Below are 18,741 nucleotides of genomic sequence, written 5' to 3' on the forward strand. Positions count from 1 at the left end.
TGACATCAGCATCATTGTTTAACTTTCTTCTACACATTCCCTGTTACTGCTAGAACCTGTTTGAAATATCTTCAGCATAATTTTACTTTTATGCAGTACTAATGGTAGTCTTCAATAATGTCTGCATTCTGTAGAGCCACCTTTCTTTGAAAAAGGTACAAATATTGGTCTCTGCCCCTTGGTTGGTCTTCCAAATTTCTTGGCATGGACGAGCGGGGACTTTCAGTGTTGTATCCCATTGTCGTAACATTTCATTGGTAGTTCATCAGTTTTGAGGCCATGCTTTCCACCAGTGTCTTCAGTGCAACCTGAACTTTGTCCTTTAGTTTGTTGATCATATGCTACCTCCCGAAATGGTCAAACATTGGCACATTTCTTCTGGTACATTGACTGTATTCTTTCCATCTTCTTTTGATTCTTCCTGCTGCATTCAATGTTTTTGTAGAATTTTATGGCAGCTTAAGGTTTAAATTTTTTTGTTTGTTTCTTTCAGCTTAGAAAATGCATAGCATGTCCTTCCCTTTTGTTTTTCTCTGTATATCTCCTTAATCCTGCTTTCCTTTGCCTTCTCACACTCTCCTTTGGATTCTATTTTCCTCCCAGTTTTATTGGCACATAGTCCACATTATACAATTCAATGGTTTAATCATGTCAAGAAGTATTTTACAATCATTATACCAGTCAAGTTCAGAGCATTTTCTTCTTTTTCACACACCCTGCCCCCGTGATTAAATCGCCTTTAAAATGAGTTGTGTAATCACATTCTGTTCAAGTACTCCGCCCCCCTCCCACATTTATTGTTTACTCCTGAAATCCCCTGAGCCTCCCCATCTCCCTCCATCCCTACAAATTCTGCATCAGCTTTTGTCTCTGTGCATCCACTCCTTCTGTGCTTCACAGACTGATGAACCAAACAAACAAGAAAGAACAGAAATGAAATGAGCTGGTAAGGATAAAAAATAGCAATATAGAGATAAACTACCAACAATAAGCAAGAAAGAAAAGACCTCCATCAATATTTTAAAATCCAGAAAAGGAATTTTTGTCATGCAACAAGTAAGAGATCCTTGCACCTAGAACAAATTCAGGTTGGGTCTAGAGGGAGGACAACTGGCAGAGTATATAAAGTTTGATCCAACCTAATCAGGATTACAGTGATCCTGTGTTTGATAGGAAGGCTATTCTACCCTGTGGCTAGAGGGGATCTGCCAGGGCCTTAATATGACTAGATTCTTTGCAGGTGGGTTTTGGGCTCCCACTGTCTTCCTCAGCCTTCTCAAATTGGGTGTTCACAATTTTAGCTCTGATGCCTTTCCCTTCGTACTTGAACTTTGTTGGGTCGTCTTCGCCTCCACCAGCCGGTGTGCTTCTTCCATGTGTGCTTAGTTAGCTACCTCCTCGCTTAGCGGCCCTTTGAGTTCTGTAGTTCAGCTCTTACGTGAATGATTTCTCTCATCCACTTAAGTTATAGCATCTCTTTGGCATCCTTTCTTTTCTCTTCCCTCCTTTTAGCACCCTCCTGCTTTCTTTAGGTGTGATGTCTTAGATGCCATCGCCCGGCTCCGCTCATCCTCGCTTATTTGTGTTTAGTGTGTCAAATCTGTTCTTGAGGCGGACTCGAAATGCAAGCGGGATATTCTCTAAGGATATACTTTGACTCTGATGAACTTGTTTTAATCCATCTCCAGCTTGAACTTGAATCTGTGCAGTAATCGGCCCTTGGCTTTTATTGAGCTTCTGCATCGTCTCACAGATGTGCCCAATGTGACTCCAATGTACATGGATAGTCCCCGCTTAGGTTGTTCACAAGAGATAGTTTACAATCAGTCAGTTGTTGGCAGTTCACAATTCTATCATGCCATCTCCCGTATTTGTATCACCAGGGTCGTAGTTTCCGACTGCTGGTCCTTCTTGTTTCCATCACTAGTAACTCAATGCATCTTGACTGAAAGTTTGATTAGTTTAGATTGTAGAAGTTGGTTGAAATATTCTTAATTTCTTAATCTTTTACATTAGTGGTTGGTGTGTTTGAAGAGTGGTCATACAGTCTTCTTTACAGGCATACAGACACAGCATTGTGATTTTAGATGGATCTTGAGCTGTTTGTTTTGATGCTTAGTGCTCAGTTACGGCTTTCAAGTTGTCATTTCAGGCATGACAGACCATGTGATAATCCAATTCAAATGGGCCCCTACCAGTCCATTTCCGCTCACTAAAACCCTCGGATATCGGTCTTCAAGCTCTCCCTTTCACTTTTGACAGCCTCTAATTGGCCTTGATTCATACCTTTTGTGTTCTGATTATTAAAGGATGTTTGCAACTGTTTCTTTTCGTATTGAGTAATCATGACCCACCCACATGTGGAGTTTCTGAAAGCTTTACTCCATCCGTGACGGTAAGAATGATTCTGCCCCAGTCTTGCCAGTGCCTTTTTTATCGGCATCGTGCAGATGGTGTTCCTGGCTAACCGTGAGGCTGCCACCAGCCACTCTTGTCAGGAGTAGATAGCCACGTCCTTCTTTCCATTCTCTTAGCCTGGGAGCTTGGCTCAAACCTGCTCACTGTGGATGGAATGCCGGTAGTATCGCTTCCGGCATCATAGCAACAAGCAAACCACCAAAGGACAACCAATCGGCAGATGAGTGTTGGTTTTGATACAAACATATTAAATTTTAAAAGCAAAATATACAGAGATCATAAAAATTGACTCTGATGATGATGAAGAATTGGATGATGTTAGCATTTTGTCTATTGCAGTACTAACTTCTCTTTTGGGAGGTTCTGGAAAATTCCTAGGGATGAGGATGGCATTTCTAGTTAGAAAATTAGAGTTGTCTGTGTGGTTTTTTGCTTTGTTTCTCCATATGTTCGATGGAAGCGCAGTACCACTTCCTGTATCTGCCTATTGACTTTGGCAACGGATGCAACTGATTAGTGTAGAAAACTCGAGGGAGCGGGGAGGGAGGGGGAAAATGAGCTGATACCAAGGGCTTAAGTAGAAAGCATATGTTTTGAAAATGGTGATGGCAACACATGTACAAATGTGCTTGTATGTATGCATTGTGGTAAGAGTTGTGCAAGCCCCTAATAAAATGATTTAAAAAGAAAAAAAGAAAACTCAATCTACACGGTGTTGGAGCAGTCACAAAATGGAACATTTGTAGAGGGCATAGCTGAGAATGATAATACTTCAGATGATATACTCCAGCTTCATATCTAGTACTGCTCTTAGTGACAGGCCGGAACTAAAACTAGGCACCAGCATGGCTCACGACAGTTTGAGTGTGTTGTGCGTCAGATACAACCTGTATCGACACTGACACATTAGTGAATTCCGTGTCTCGGTAACTGAAGATTATGCGTTCCACTCTTTCTGTTTTTAGCAAATGATTTTGTGAAGTATTGTAGATGTTACTAACAGGCAAATATATCAGTACCTCTAGCCTTTACACCAGGAGGTAACGACTAGAGGTGTCACATGTTCACAATGATTTTTTAATGGAATTGATCCAATCTTCTCCACAGGAAATGAGGATTATTGCATTAAACAAGAATACCTAGCATGTGAAGATTACAAATTATTCTGGGTGGCACCCAGAAATTCTGCAGAGTTAACCATAATAAAGGTGGGTAACACATTTTGTTATTTCAACAACTTTCTTAATAATGTAGCTCCTATCTAGACACAACTGATTTTTTTTCCTTTTTGAAGCAGCAATTTTGGTCCAAAGGTGCCTTCAGATTCTTTTAATGATCTCTGAGCAAGTCAAGTCAGCAAGTCTTCCAGCGATCAGTCACCACTCTAGGCCAAGATCAGATATCAAAGGAGCGATTATACACATCTTTCAGTTCCTTCAGCCATGCTCAGTAGTGTATCAACTTTTAACTTTCTGAGGTGGACTCTTCTCCGATCTAGTTGTGTTCTTGGCTTCTCATCAACACATTGTCACCTCGAAATTTCCTGTCGCCATTTTCCTAGGGGTTCACTTTAACTGTTTAGATGCACAAATTCCCGCATCTCCTTTTCGTCTGCTTGTTTTCTTTGGGGAAACACATCCTTCAGTAGCTTCCTGAGAAAGAATGCTTCAGAGAAAAAATTTGTTTTAAAGACCTTGCATGCCAGAGAATTCCACATTCTGCATTTTTTCATCTGTGTGATAGTTTGGCTAAAAATTGAATTATAGGTTGACTCTTAGGATTTTTGTTTCATAGTCTTTTGTCACTCTGATCTTTGAACTGTTGTGTGAGACAGTGCTTCCACCTCTCTGAATCGTTGTAGAATCAGCCCTAGAGGCCCCAGTAGTCTGAAACGTCGTAATTGTATGCCTTGGTCGGGGTTAAACATCTGGTGCTCAGCACTCAGTGGCCATATCAATCTGGACGCTCTTAGTTCTGAGAAGTTTTCTGCCCCGAGCCCCAAAATAGATGTTCCCTGTAATGTTCTCATTTCTCTCAGGAATGAGAGAAATTTTATTAGGAGATGGGGGTCTGCTGAGCAAATGCTCCACAATTCTTAACTTTTTCACTTATTCTCCATCTCTGCCCTTTTGCGATAGTTTCTAGAATTTTTTTCTCAATTTTATTATCGTTTTCCTATGATTTCTGTTTCAAGTTTCTAATTTGCATGAACGTGTTCTTATTCTCAGAATGTTTTTTTTAAAAGGGCTTTAAAAAACATTAATCATTTTATTGGGGTCTCTTACAGCTCTGATAACAATCCATAATTCAGTTGTGGTAAGCACACTTGTACATTTTTTTTTCCTTTTTTTTAACACTTGTACATATGTTGCCATCATTATTTCCAAAACATTTTCTTTCTACTTGAGCCCTTAGTATTATCTCCTCTTTTCCCGTCCCCCTACCCTGCCCTCTCATCCATGATCAATTATATATTATTAGTGTTATTTCATATCTTACACTGTCCGTTGTCTCTCTTCACCCACATTTCTATTATTTGTCCCCCTTTTTAGCAGTTTTTATTGGTACTTCATCCACATGTCATACAATTCAGTAATTCAGTCATAGCAAGATTTGTACGATCATCACCACAATCAAATCTAGAACATTTTCTTCTTCCTTGTACTCATAACTGTTCGTGTAATTTTTTTTCAATTTTGGCAAAAATATATAGACAAGCATTCTCTACTTCAGCAATTTCTACATGTATAATTCAATGCCATTGATTAGACTCTTGTTGTACCACTAGTATTGACATCCTTTCCACGTTATTCCACCACCGTTCACATAAACTCAATGCCCCCGAAACAAACCCTCTTCCTCCTTCACCCATGGTCACCACTGGTCAGCTTTGGTTTCCTTTTCTTTTACGTAGTTTTCTCAATATAGTATTTGCAGATTATACGCTTCCGTAGTTAAATGGCTTTTTAAGAGTTGTGTATACACCATCACTCTCAGAATGTTTTATAGGCATTCTGTTCTTAATAAGAGCGTTCTTTAAATCTCTTCAAAGATGAAGTTTTGCAGATGACTCTTTAAACCCCTCTCCCACTAGGTGAGTCTGTCTTTCATAGTCTCTGGCCTGTAGGGTTCCAAACTCGCTGCCATCAGTCAGTTCTGACTCGTGCTGACGGGCAGCTTGGGAAGGCAAGGCCAGAGCCCACACAGAACTGCCTCCCGGGAGGCAGCCTGGGCCTGAGCAGACTTTCTTACTCTCTCCCATGGTCCAGGGTCACACGTGCCCAACCTGTCTGCAGGGGTCACAAGCAGTGCACCCGCCCATTGCCACAGGGTCAGCCCTAGAGGACAGAGTAGAACTGCCCGTGAGTGTGTGAGGCCCTCTTCTTGAGAGAAGTCGAAAACCTCGGCGCTCTCCCATGGAGCCAAGCAAGTTTTACTGACATAAAATTCACTTATCAATAATTCAGTAGTGCACTCATCTTAAGAAGAGTTGTACAGTCATCATCACAGTCAATTGTAGAACATTTTCTTCTTTCTTGTACTCATTGTTATTAGCTCCTCATTTCCCCCCAGGTGCCCCTGCCACACCCCCAAGAATCCAGTTGCTGCCTCTATAGACTTACCTATGCTAGATTTCATATACAGAAGCACATCTCCCCACAGAAAAAAGAAAATGGCACACAATAACAAAGTAAAACAGAAACAGCAGTTGAAAAAGCGGAAAATATGAAAAAGTAGAATAAATTAGAATGGGTCCAAAGGGAGATCAAATGAATAAGGGGTTAAATTTTAACCTAACAGCATCTTTAATAATTCACTTTGCGACTCACTCTCTGTGATAGAAAGGCTAGTCACATCCCTGGCCTAGAAACTGAAGGGGTTCACTCACCAGAGGCTTAATCCATGTGGGGAACCCTGCAAATGGATTTTGGGCATCCACTGTCATTCATAGCCTTCTGCAAACTTGGGTGTTCATAATTTAAGCTCTGATACCATCTTCTCCTTCAGATCTCGGTTTTATTGTTTACATTCCTTGGGTCACACAGGCTGGTGTAGGCCTTCCATGTGGTCTTAGTTGACGCTTTCGTGTATATATATGGCTGCTTGTTTGAAGACAAGCCTTTAAGACCGCAGACACTTCTTTCTGCTAGCCGGGCACCGTCTAGTTTGATCATATATTCAGTGATCTCTTCATGAGGGCGAGCATGCTATAAGAACTAATTGCTCAGACCCTGGGACGATGGCATCTAGTTAAGACTCGCCCGCCCGGAGTGCCTGCTGCCAGACCAGAAAATTGGGATACCAGAAGATGTTCACTGGTACAGATATGAACCGGAAACAGGGAATCCAGGACAGGTGATGCCTTCAGGACCAGTGGTGAGAGTGGTGATACTGGAGGGTGGAGGAAAGGTGGTTCTATATACAACCTCCTTCCTGGGAGAAGGACAACAGAAATGTGGGTGAAGAGAGGGAGATGTCGGACAGCGTAAGACACGACAAAATAATAATGGTTTATAAATGATCAAGGGTTCATGAGGGAGGGGGGATAAAGGAGCTGATACTAAGGGCTTAAGTGGAGAGCCAATGATTTGAGAATGATGAGGGCAATGAATGTACAAATGTGTTTGACACAATGGATGGATGGATGTGATAAGAGTTGTATGAGCTCCCAATGAAATGATTAAAAAAAGAATGAATTGCTCTTAGATTGGGCTAGAATGAAGGATGAGCCCCAAGTTCACTCATGTATCTATGGTTTATGTATGTCTCAGGGTCACTTTAGGGACATCATTCACCATTTCATGATAGAGAGCATTATAAATCACCCCCTGGGGCTTTAGGTAATTTTATCGATAGTGTTACTAATTTAGCTAATGTTAGAGAGTTTAAAATACTGTTGAGAAAAGGAAATTATACAAATATAGGCTGGTGGTAACTGCAATACATGGATTGTTGACTTTACAGATTAAACTCTTCAATGAATGGACATTATTTACACAAACTATGGGGGTGATGATAGGGCAAAACTTTTTGTTAAAATCACTCTTAAAACATTTGCTCTCCACTTAAGCCCTTGATATCAGCTTCTCATTTTTGCCCCTTCTCTCCGCACTCACCCCTCCCTCATGAGCCCTTGATAATTTATAAATTATTATTATTTTGTCACATCTTACACTGTCTGACGTCTCCCTCCCTTCACTTTTCTGTTGTCCGTCCCCCAGGGAGGAGGTTATATGTAGAGCCTTATAATCAGTTCCCCCTTTCTACTCCAACTTCCATCCACCCTCCAGTATTGCCGCTCTCACCACTGGTCCTGAAGGTACCACCTGTCCTGGATTCCCTGTGTTTCCAGTTCCTATCTGTACCAGTGTACATCCTCTGGTCTAGCCAGCCTTGTAAGGTAGAATTAGGATCATGATAGTGGGTGTGCAGGAAGCATTTAGGAACTAGAGGAAGGTTGTATGTTTCATTGCTACCCTGCACCCTGACTGGCTCGTCTCCTCCCGGCGACCCTTCTGTAAGGGGATGTCCCACAAAACAATACTGTGTATTCGCATCAGCAAACCCATGCCTACCAGATTAGTACGTGACATAATGAAGCAAGGAGGAGATTAAAATTGCAAGTATGTGGTGGGCCTGGCACCCTCAACGCAAGAGCTCCAAACCAAAGTCCATCACCGACGGCCACTCTGTAACCTCCTGTGGCGGTGGTCTGCTGATTCTCACACGAGCGAGGTTCAGCCGTAAGTCAAGGACTATAAGTGAGACTGAGGTAGAGTCCAGTTCACTTAACGGGGCTTCCCTATCGAGCCCTGGAGTGGCCTGTGAAGCAGGTTGTGCATCTTAAAAGGATAATCTAAAGTCCCTGTAGTCTATAGCACACAGCTTGGGTCACCAAGGGTTGGATAGGAACTAGGTAATAAGTGTCCAATTAGGAACATCATACCAGGCATATTATCCCCATGTGTCTCTATATAAATATTGTTAAGCCTTTTTTCCAAATGAGAGATTGCCCCTCCCATTTGCCTACCAACAGGAATGTAATTGTCTTCTCCGTGTACTCATTTTTAAACGTGGGATACTAGAAGGCATATCTGAAATTCTCTGTATGCACAGGCCCTGACAGGAGGGAACCACACTGTACTGTAGGGTGATAGCACTTGGACACTGAGCGTTCCACCCTCACTACCTCCAGTACTTGCTACTCAGAAGACTTTCAGTCTCCTGCTGGAGCATATAAGCCTGGCTGCCAGCTTTCCAAAAGCTGAAGGAAGAGGGGAGTTAGTCTGGGAAGAGGTGTGGGGGCAGGCCTGCCTATGATCCTTGGATATATAACTTTTCTGTTGTTTTCCTTAAAATATTGTACTTCATTGGTACCTGGCATTGTCGAGTCCAGAGCCCCTGTTTTATTCTCTAGGAAATAAATGTCTGGCCTTCAGGAATGGGGGAGAGGCGGTTGCTTGCTGGGCTGCCCAGAACGAGAGAGGGAATCTGGGATCTGACTTCCTCGCACACGGTGCTCAGCTGCTCTTGTTTTAGCTCCACCCTCGCCCTTCCTTCCAGCAGTAATTGGTGCGGCCAATTATTTACTTTAGGGAAATGATCTTGTAATTAAAATTTGGTTGCTCCTTAGCTTTCTCCATTGCTAGAATCAGCTTCCCTTGGGCCTTCTAAGTGGATATCATCTCTTGTTATTCTGTTCCCGGCGTCTAGTCTTTTGTTAATATATCCCCTTCATTATGGGTGTGTTCCTTTAAAAACCAACCCTTTATTTTAATTTCTGGTGGATGATCAGAAGGCTCTGGTGGTGGTACAGAGAGCTAGGCACTGAGCCTCTGACCGCAGTATCAATGGTTTGAGCCCACCAGCCACCCTGGAAGAGAGATGAGGCTGTCTGCTTCCATAAAGGTTGAAAGCCTTAGAACCCCAGAGGGACAGTTCACTTTGTCCAACAGGGTCGCTGTGGGTCACAGGCAGCTCAGAGTTTGGGGTTTTCCCAGAAGGCCTGGAGGAAATGTGTTTTTGGTCTTTTAAACATAAGCATAGATTCTCATTACTCTTATTTTTAAAATGTAACATCTTACAGGTAACTTCTCAACCTGTTCCTTGGGACTTTTACATCAGCCTCAAGTTAAAGGAACGTTTACAGGAGGAGTGTGATCATGTATGCAGCTGCTATCAGTATCAGAATGGCTGTATTGTTTGGCACCAATATATAAACTGCTTCACCATTCAGGTTTGTGCTGAAAGCTTATACTTTAAATCCCCGGTAGAAAGATGTGTGCTCCGTTTAGCAAAGGAATTTATTAGAGAATTTCTATAGATCTCCTAGCAATTAGGTTGTACTTGAAAAGCCCCTGTCATTTTCTTCCCTCAAGTTATTTTGACCATGCACCGTTTGGGATTTGTCCTTTGGCATCTTGTCCATTCTTAAACATTCCAGAAATAGAGTGTTGTGCTGTGTTGTCATGAACTAGTCACCTGACCGTGAAAGCCATCAGCTCACGACCACTCTTGTTTTGTCTGGGCTCCTCCCACTGGATGATGATGATTATTTTTAATCTAAATATAATTTTATTCTTTGGTGTGGTCTTTAAAAGCTTTTACTGTAAACTTTGGTAGTGATGTGGAGTGAGAATTGATGGAAGTGAATTTGCAGAGCATGTGTCATGGGCCAGGCCCAGCCTTGGTACACTTCAGGCCCTCTCTCAGGGGGTCCGGGGACCCAGCCTTAGGGAGGGAGGGGTCGTGAAGAGGAGCACAGAGTGGCCGTGAGGACGGGTTGTGCAGGGCAGAGTAGTGCAGGAGCCTGTGTTTCCTGCGGAGTTTCGTGCGGAGCATGCATACTAGATGTTTATATGAACAGGTTTTGGCTTGTCTTCCACTCAGTCTGAGGAATAGCGAGCCTCCTCCTGTCGTTCTCTTTCCAGGATCTTCTCCAGCAGAGTGAATTTATGACCCATGAAGTGACAGTGTTGATTATTTATGACCTCTTGGCGACCGTGGAGAAACTGCACAAAGCGGAAATAGTCCATGGTGACTTGAGTCCAAGGAGCCTGATTCTCAGAAACAGGTTGGTTCATTTCAGCTCTGAGTTTTCTGGCAGCTCTGCGGACAATGGATAGCTTTCTTTTACTACGTTTCTTAGTAAATAGTATCTTAAGACAGGATTTGCTACCTAACAGTCAATAGTGATTGGGGCTAGTTTAAAATAATTCAAAGGAAAAAAATACATTGAGAAAAACATTGATTCAGATGGAAGAATGAGCCGCTCTTAAGCACTGGGATGAGGAGCCTGGTGGCCAAGTCGCTCTGCATCGCATGGGGCTGTGATGTGCAAGGTCCGCAGTTCTGAACCACCAGCCGCTCCCAGAGAAAAACGGGGCTTTCTACTCCGGTGAAGAAGTCCAGTCTCAGAAACCCACAGGGCCAGTGCTGCCCTGTTTTGTAGCGTCGCCATGAGTCCGCATCCACCCAACGGAAGTGAGTTTAAGTGTTAGGAAGAGTCTTAATCCAGGAGAGAGTGACATTTCTTTGACGAGTATGGTGTAGCCTGTCCAGCCCTGTGAGTTGGGCCAGTGCACATGGAGCCAGGAGGCCAGCCGAACTCAAGCCTGTTCAGTTTCTTGTGCTTGGTGAGGTGATCGCTGGCAGAAGGGGGTGAAACCAGAGTGGGGCGAGACAAACTGCCGCCAGAGAAGGGTTTCACATGCGAGGAAGCCCAGGCTGACGTCCAGGTCAAGAGCCCACAGGACAGGAAAGGTGAAGGGTGACAATGTTGAGGACTACTCAAGGCAAAAGCGACCCATGTGTTAGCTTCTGTGCAAAGGGCTAGAGGAGCAGCACACCTTTCTTGTGAGCGGGTCTCGTGAGACTTAAGCTTCGTGTCTTAAGGAAACCCTTAGAATGTCCCCTGAATTCACTGACATTCAACATAGTGTAAGTAGAATAACTTTATCTTTAATCTGAAGAGGAAACTGAATTAGACTCCGACTTACAGTTGATAAAGAATGTAAAAGAACCCCATGAATGTATTTCTGCATCTGTACCAAAATGGGAATTCTTACCCATTTTCTTTGGGTAGCAGGACCCTTAAGGTTTCCCCAGCCGTCTCTCCTTTCCCAGGCAAAGTTTCTTTCTTTGTCTAGGTCCACTGCATGCATTTTAGATTCGTATTCCCACCCGCACCACATCCTTTAACTGCCCGGGACGCTCCCCGGCCATGGGGACCGCCTTCTCCCAGGTGTTTGAAACGGGAGAACCTCTGGGGTAGTGGTCATTCTCTTCACCGTTATTCTACCACACTGGCGATCTGAAGGGAGTTCTCAACGTATCCCCCGAGGAAGTCAAGATCCCCTTTGGGACTGGGTGCTGGCCTTTGCTTCCACTGCCGGAATGCTGGAAAACCGCAGTGCCCTGCACCCTGCCAGCACTTCCCACACAGACCGGAGAGTTCACATTGATGCACGAGAAATTAGAACCACTTCTTTTCTACATTTCATTCGTGTTGTTGATTTTGAGTTGTTGATTAAGTGGAATATCTTACCTCTAGTGAATTAATGGCTAATTAGATGGCTAAGAGACTTTCCAAGGTATTATTAACCTAAAAAACATTTTTCCTACTTTTCCTAAGTTTTAAAAATATGTGAGAATTATAGTTTTCTGATGGCCAAAAAAAGTTGAATCTTGTGACAAGGAAAATGGGAGCAATTGTCAATTTTAAAGTAAAACACATCATTCTGTATTGTGAGATTTATGACTAGAATTTCAAAATCTGTTTTGGGGTAAAGGCTCCAGCATGAATGTAAATTAGTGATTTGAGAGATAAGATTTATAAAAGCAGAGGAAAAAGGATGCATGAAAACCATTCTTTTCTGTCAGATAAATACCTCTTAATTAAGAATGGTAGCTTTATTGCATGGAATAGGTAAACCCAAGAAAAATGCAATTAATTGGTAATAAATCAGTGTTACAAAGTTTTTTTTTAAAGATATAGACGTTAAGATTACAAATAATTTAAGAATAAGATGGACTTTGGGGTTAGCATCATAACACACCCTCCGTCATTGCGCTTGTCCCGGCTCCTGGCGAGCATGTAGGGCAGAGTAGAACTGCCCCTTTGGGGTTCCCAGGTTGTCCCTCTGATCCCCACAGGGGACCCACTACTCAGCTAGGCCTCCTATTGGCGTCACAGAAACCCGACCTTTTACAGTAGAAAGCCCAAACCAGAACCAAGCTCAAGGCCATTGAGTCAGTGCTGACTCAGAGCGGCCCTGTGGGTGCCCAAGACTGTTACTGCGTGTGGACGTAGGAAGTCCAGTCTTTCTCCCTACCAAATGACAGCCTTGTAATATTCTCAGTTAAACTTTAGAAAGGCTTTAAATGATGCTTGGTAAATCTAATCTTAAAAAAGTAAAGTCTGTGACACGTAGGAGTGTCCTTTCTCCATCATAATTCTCATTGGTGCATAAATTCCTGCTGGATGGATGGACATCTGTGGTCCAGGGCAGAGAACTTCACTCTACTCCCAGTTCTTGCTCTGTAGAGTCTGGGATTTGATCAGTGCTCTGCAGTAGGTGTGCACTATGGTATCTGTCATTTGGCCTTACTGCTTGGGTAGTACGCACAGCCTCAGCTGCTACAGGTGCATTTCCATCACTGGCCACTGGAGGGAGCTGTTGGCATAGCTAAGACACACCTGCAGTTCCCTTTCTTTCTCTCTTTGAAAGACCAGCTATGCAGCTTCTTTTCATGGCCTATTTTTATTACCTCTTTCTCTGACATCTGGGCTCAGAATCCACGATCCCTATGATTTTAAGAAGAAGAACCAAGCTCTGAAGATACTGGACTTCTCCTACAGTGTGGACCTTCGGGTTCAGCTGGACGTTTACCCCCTCAGTGGCTTTCGGACTGTACAAATCCTGGAAGGACAAAAGATCCTGGCTAACTGTTCTTCTCCCTACCAGGTAAGTGTCAAAAGCTTGGGCAAATATGGAGAGGGTTTAAGGTCTGCCTCGTGTCCACAAGCTGTGACCGCTAGTGTTTCCTGGGACTGTCTTGCCGCCTTGAATGGGTGACCTAGTTTTCACATTTCACCAAGCCAAGCAAAATTTACCATTTTCATGTCACAGCCCCAAAGAATATGCGCATACATGTGCAAATAGGCGACTAAGAAACCGTTTCTACCATTTACCATCCATGTGATCTTTTATAGTCATTTTCTGTCATGTTCTCTATCAAATAAGGACAGGTTCTCTACCGTGTGTGCATCGGAATGTTGTGAGCCTTCCATGAAATAATGTGTCAAGTGTGTGGTACAGTGGATTTTATGCAAAGACTCTCTCTGACTCAGCTCTGGACATAAAGGACATTTGCTGTTGGATGATGTTGCATGAACCCAAATTAGTCATGTGGACCATGTTCAGAGCACAGCTGGGGCCCATTGCAAATTCAATAGCTCTATACATTTGAATTTGGTACTCCAGATGTTTTGTCATCTTTTGTTCTTCAAGATAACCACACACACACACACACACACACACACACACACACACACAAGATAATCCCTCGAGTTATCTCTTCATCACCTCTTTGCAGGAACTTCTCCCTCTACTATCAGGGAAGGAACCATCTATAAAATGTATGTCATAAAATAAACTTCGTTAATTTACGCACTGTGCCTTTCGACTGCCTGCATAGATGGGCTGCCAGGAGAATAGCAGAGGATTCCTTGAGTTGATGGTGCTTTTTGTGATTTCAGGTAGACCTGTTTGGTATAGCAGATTTAGCACACTTACTATTGTTCAAGGAACACCTACAGGTCTTCTGGGATGGGTCCCTCTGGAAACTTAGCCAAAATATTTCTGAGTAAGTATTGGTGACTTCAGGGCGTTGCCTTTCCAAACAAAGCTCTTGCGCGGTGCTTCCTCTGCTTTGGTAGTCTTGATTTTCTTGACCCAGTGCCAGTGGACCCTCATCAGAGTAAAGGGCGGAAGTGCTAGTTAGAGATAGGACTCGGACTTCAGACATCATTCTGCACACAGGTGTTTCACAGAGGCTGCAATTAGCGTATACCAGAGAAGTCTCTCCATTTCAAAGTATTATATAGAAACACTTTGTGAGAATTTTTTTTACCCAGGGGCATTAGTAGTAGTAGTAGTTATTGTTATCAAAACTTAATAAGCACCTCTTGAAGGAAGTTAAAAATTTAAATTATATACTAACTTTAGACTACATATTTAGTAAATACATAGACCCAAATGGGAGAAAGATGAGCCTTTCTACTCCTGTAAAGATTTACAACCTAAACCTACAGGGGCAGTCCAGCATGTCCTATAGAGTTATTCTGAGTTTACCGTTTTTTAGTTTTAGTTTTAGACCCAAAGCATCAGAGAATCGGAGCTCTTTGGTGAAAGAGTAAATGATCTCTTACTAAGAGCTGTTTGATCTCAGACCCTTAGTGCTCCCTCAAGCCTACTCACAGATTTATTAAATAGCTCTGTGCTCCACTTTAGCATGTCATAGTTAATGTAACCTCCCGACAGAAGTTGCCAATGCCTCACTTATTTGTAAAGTCTTTGGATTTTATAAACACGTCTGTGTTGAAGATTTAATACCCCCTCCCTCCTCTTTTGTGTGCTCTCCCAACAATTTGTCTTTCAAATACTTTAAAAGTACACCTGAACACTGATGGAAGACATACATGGTTGATTCAAGGGTCTCTAGTGGGGTCACATGGGGTTTCCTAACTGCTCTGCCTCTGTAACAGACATTTCTTTGATAAAAATAAGGTACGACTATCATAGATGTAAGTGGTAGTTAACTTTAGTCAAGCCTAGGATTCTCAGGACCATGAAGCTAATAAACTAGTGGGCCAGGGTTGTGTTCTCTCTAATGGCCTAAGTAAGTACTGGGAAATCGGAGGGGAGGAGACACAGTCCCGTAGATGCCGGCAAGAGAGTTGGCTCCCTTCACATGCCTGCAGCGGCTCTTTTCCCACTCGCCTCTTGCTTGTAGCCCCTCCAGGGGCTTCCAAAGGACTCTGTGCATAATACCTACCCGTAGAGGTCTGGGCGTGAGTAGAAATCATCGTGGGGCATAAAGGTAGTACACGCAGAATTCTAAACGTTGATGTGCCTAATCTTGATGGAGATGGTTTTATGTTCTTAGGCTAAAAGACGGTGAACTGTGGAATAAATTCTTTGTGCGGATTCTGAATGCTGGTGATGAGCCCACCATGTCTGTTCTAAGGGAGCTTGCGGCCGACATGAATGGGGTGTTCGATAGCACTTTCGAGAGCCAGCTGAACAAAGCCTTGTGGAAGTTGGGGAAGTCGATCAGCCCTGGACTTCCTCAGGGGTCTGCCTAAGCAAGTGGACATGCTGTGGGACCCCAGAGCTGTGTATATTGTCCATTCCTTTAGGACACCGGTTAGATGCACTGCCCACACCTCTCAACTCTTGGTAGGGGGGGTGTTTTTTTACACAGTGTACCTGCCCTGGGTCTGACGTAACTTTAACCACAACTGTCCCTGTTTTCCCAGCTCCACCCCGTCCTTGAACACATCTGTCTCCATCTCCACCCCTCGTCTGTCTCGTGCTCTGTGCTCTGTGCCCATGGGATCACCGTGTGTTTTGTAAATAATAAAATCGTAGTTAAATTGGTGTTGCCAACATTTCATCTCTGGTTTGTACACTAAAATAATGCGTGATTGTGCAGAGAAGGTGTTTTTGCATCTAAATACACACGATGGGAGTGAGCGGCCCTCAGCCCAGGGAGCCACCACCTTTCACATTGACGCCTAGGTTGTTAGCCACCCATCGCCCAGACTCGGAGGTACTGGGATAGGGTTGAGACCAGGCAGACTAGCTGACCTTGCCTTTAGGTGTTCCTGCCTTCCCAGAAAGTGGTCTAGGTTAGAAAGGAGATAAATGGTTTGTACAAGGCCAAAATGTTTCAGCGTCCAGTAGCCCACTATTTATGTACTTCGTAGCTTCCTGTTTTCACTTCCATCCGCCAGGCCCTTGCTCTCTGTGTGGCCTCGTGGTGCTGCTGGAAGTGGGTCCCTTGGTCAGGCATGTGGTAGTTAGAAAGAAATGGGAAGATTTGAAACAGCGTCTGCAGCTTTTCTATCTCGGGCAGAGAGCAGGCTTGGAGTGGACAGCGGCCAGCAAGGATGGGGAAGGGGTTTTGCTGTTGGGAAGGCTTGAGACAGACAGAGGGATGGAATAAGGGCGGAAGTGTGAAGCTCGGGGTGATGTGGGTGTGTGTGACGATGGTCTGGGTGAAGTTCCGGGCACTCACGCCGCGGGGTGAGCTACACGAGCTGGTCTGGGGAGGAAGTGGCAGGGATGAACCACCCCTGCGTGGTGATGCTCTGGGCCTCCATGCTGACATCGCGGGCTTCGAGCTAGTGGTCGCTGTTGCTGCTCGAAGACCGGGAAGCAGAAACCTGCCTCCACGAGCCGGGTTTGCGCCAGTGTAGGTGAAGTGCATAAATAGACCCGTGCAAAGCTCTTTGTCTGTCTGTGTATCTTTTATGTAATCAAGCCCTTCCGCAAGGGGCTCAAACTGGACTTTAAAAGATAATGGCATTGCCCGTGAACCTTTGGAAGCTCTCGCCCTCCTCGTGCCTCTCTCCCTTCTCAGGAAAGGCCTCGCTCTGCAGCTGGGCAGTACATGTAACTTCAACCCAGGCTTAGCTCTCCCGGCTAGTGACTTCTTCAGACTCTTGTTTTTGTTTGCAGACTGCACTTGTGACAGGAAGACTGACAGAGCACTCCCGTGTGGCTAGAGCTGCTTTAGAAAGCACGCTGGTAGAGGAGGCGCCATTGTTTGGTCACATACCGCCACCCCACCGCTGCCAAGCTCCGCTGGAGAGAGGAGAAAGCAGTATCTGGCCACCTAGAATCGATGCTCTATCGGTTTCCCCTGAAGTCCAAATCACAGCCGGGCACATCCCCATGTCCTTTCTGCTCTCTGCCTGCCTGCCTTGGAAGAAGGTACACTTAAGACCACCCCCTCAGGCGCGAGTGGGGCAGACACGCCAGCACACAGTGGAAGACAGGGAAGTGTCGCCTCTGATTTAAAGCACCGTGACAGCCGCGTCCGGGGACTGCTGGACAGCGGTGTAAGGAACCTTCCACCTGACCAGCGCCAGACCTGAATCCGCAAATGAAAAGCCATTGCTACTGCGGTACAACTGCAGGCTCTGGCTGGACTGTTAGAAGCCTTCCAGAGGATTAGCATCATAACTCTTCCTGATGTCTTTAAGCTGACGCCCGTAGGCAAAGACAGTAAAGGAAGAGCTGCTCTTATATGTGAAAGTGAGGAATTTCCCCAACTGCACTCATTTTTTTTAACATGCCAAAACTTCTAAGCTGGCTCCTAAAAGTTAGACTTCCCTAGTGAAATCTAGTGTTTTGTTTTAATATGGCAAAGTTCATCCTTGATAGGGCATTTGGTTCCCCCAAAGTAAGAAGCTGACTGAAAGGGTAAAGGTGGCGTCAAAATCAGTACTCAAAAAAGGTAGACTCATCGGGACCAGGTCTGGAGACGACCGGCTGGTGTGTGCCCTGATCACCAGTGCCGCACCGGGACCACTGCTCCGCCCTCAGACTGCTGCCGTAAGCACTGAAGGACGTGCACGGCCAGCAACAAATACACGCATCGACTCACACCTGCGTTATCTCATAGCTACGTCTACGCTTCCCCCATCTGCCTCCAGCCATATCCTGTCGCTGCTGTCCCTAGCCCTCCAGTGGTGCAAAAGCCAAGACTACCACGGCCTGGTGGTGGTAAGTGCCAACGTGTGGGTCTCAACTCACAGCTGCCCCTGGTGACAGCACAGAACTGTCCAGAAGGAACCCGACGTGAGAATCTTCACAGTAGCAGCAGCTCTTTTCTCTGCATCGTGTGGATTGCAGCGTGCCAACCTTTTGGTTAGCAGTTAAGCACTAGGCCATTGTGACAACTGGGTTCTGTTGCTGTGGCCTACAACCACACACACACACACACACACACACACACACACACACGAGGGCTGCCTTTTTCTCTGCTGCCACTTCCCAGATCTCCAACCTCCACCGTCTCCGAGTGTACAGAGGAGCACCTCCAGCCTGGCGGGGTCCTGGTCATACGTTGGGCTGCTCTCAAGGCCAGCCATTTGAAACCACCAGCCACTCCGCGGGAGAGAAGACAAGGCCTTCTACTCCTGTCAAGAGTCAGTCTTGGAAACTCACGGGGGCAGTTCTGCCTGACCTCGGGGCTCACTACGAGTCGAGTCGGCATCCACTCAGTGGCAGCAGGTTGTGGTGGCGGCTC

General features: G+C 44.7%; 1 protein-coding gene across 2 annotated transcripts in view; it reads left to right on the plus strand.

Moving 5' to 3' along the window:
- The window catches only part of BUB1B (BUB1 mitotic checkpoint serine/threonine kinase B), a 72,974-nt gene extending 56,881 nt beyond the window's left edge, over window positions 1–16,093 (plus strand). Inside the window, exons 18-23 of one of the 2 annotated variants that reach the window (XM_004712749.3) lie at window positions 3,526–3,626; window positions 9,506–9,655; window positions 10,350–10,492; window positions 13,214–13,385; window positions 14,180–14,286; window positions 15,589–16,093. In XM_004712749.3, the coding sequence (XP_004712806.3) occupies window positions 3,526–3,626; window positions 9,506–9,655; window positions 10,350–10,492; window positions 13,214–13,385; window positions 14,180–14,286; window positions 15,589–15,787 (872 nt within the window). In that variant the 3' untranslated portion in view covers window positions 15,788–16,093. The remainder of the gene's footprint in view (window positions 1–3,525; window positions 3,627–9,505; window positions 9,656–10,349; window positions 10,493–13,213; window positions 13,386–14,179; window positions 14,287–15,588) is intronic. The other variant, XM_045287998.1, reaches the window with a different exon arrangement.
- The last annotated feature ends 2,648 nt before the right edge of the window (window positions 16,094–18,741 follow it).

Source organism: Echinops telfairi, unplaced genomic scaffold, assembly GCF_000313985.2.
Source record: "Echinops telfairi isolate 266 unplaced genomic scaffold, ASM31398v2 ScPeMD7_18;HRSCAF=68, whole genome shotgun sequence".
Lineage (NCBI taxonomy): Eukaryota > Metazoa > Chordata > Mammalia > Afrosoricida > Tenrecidae > Echinops > Echinops telfairi.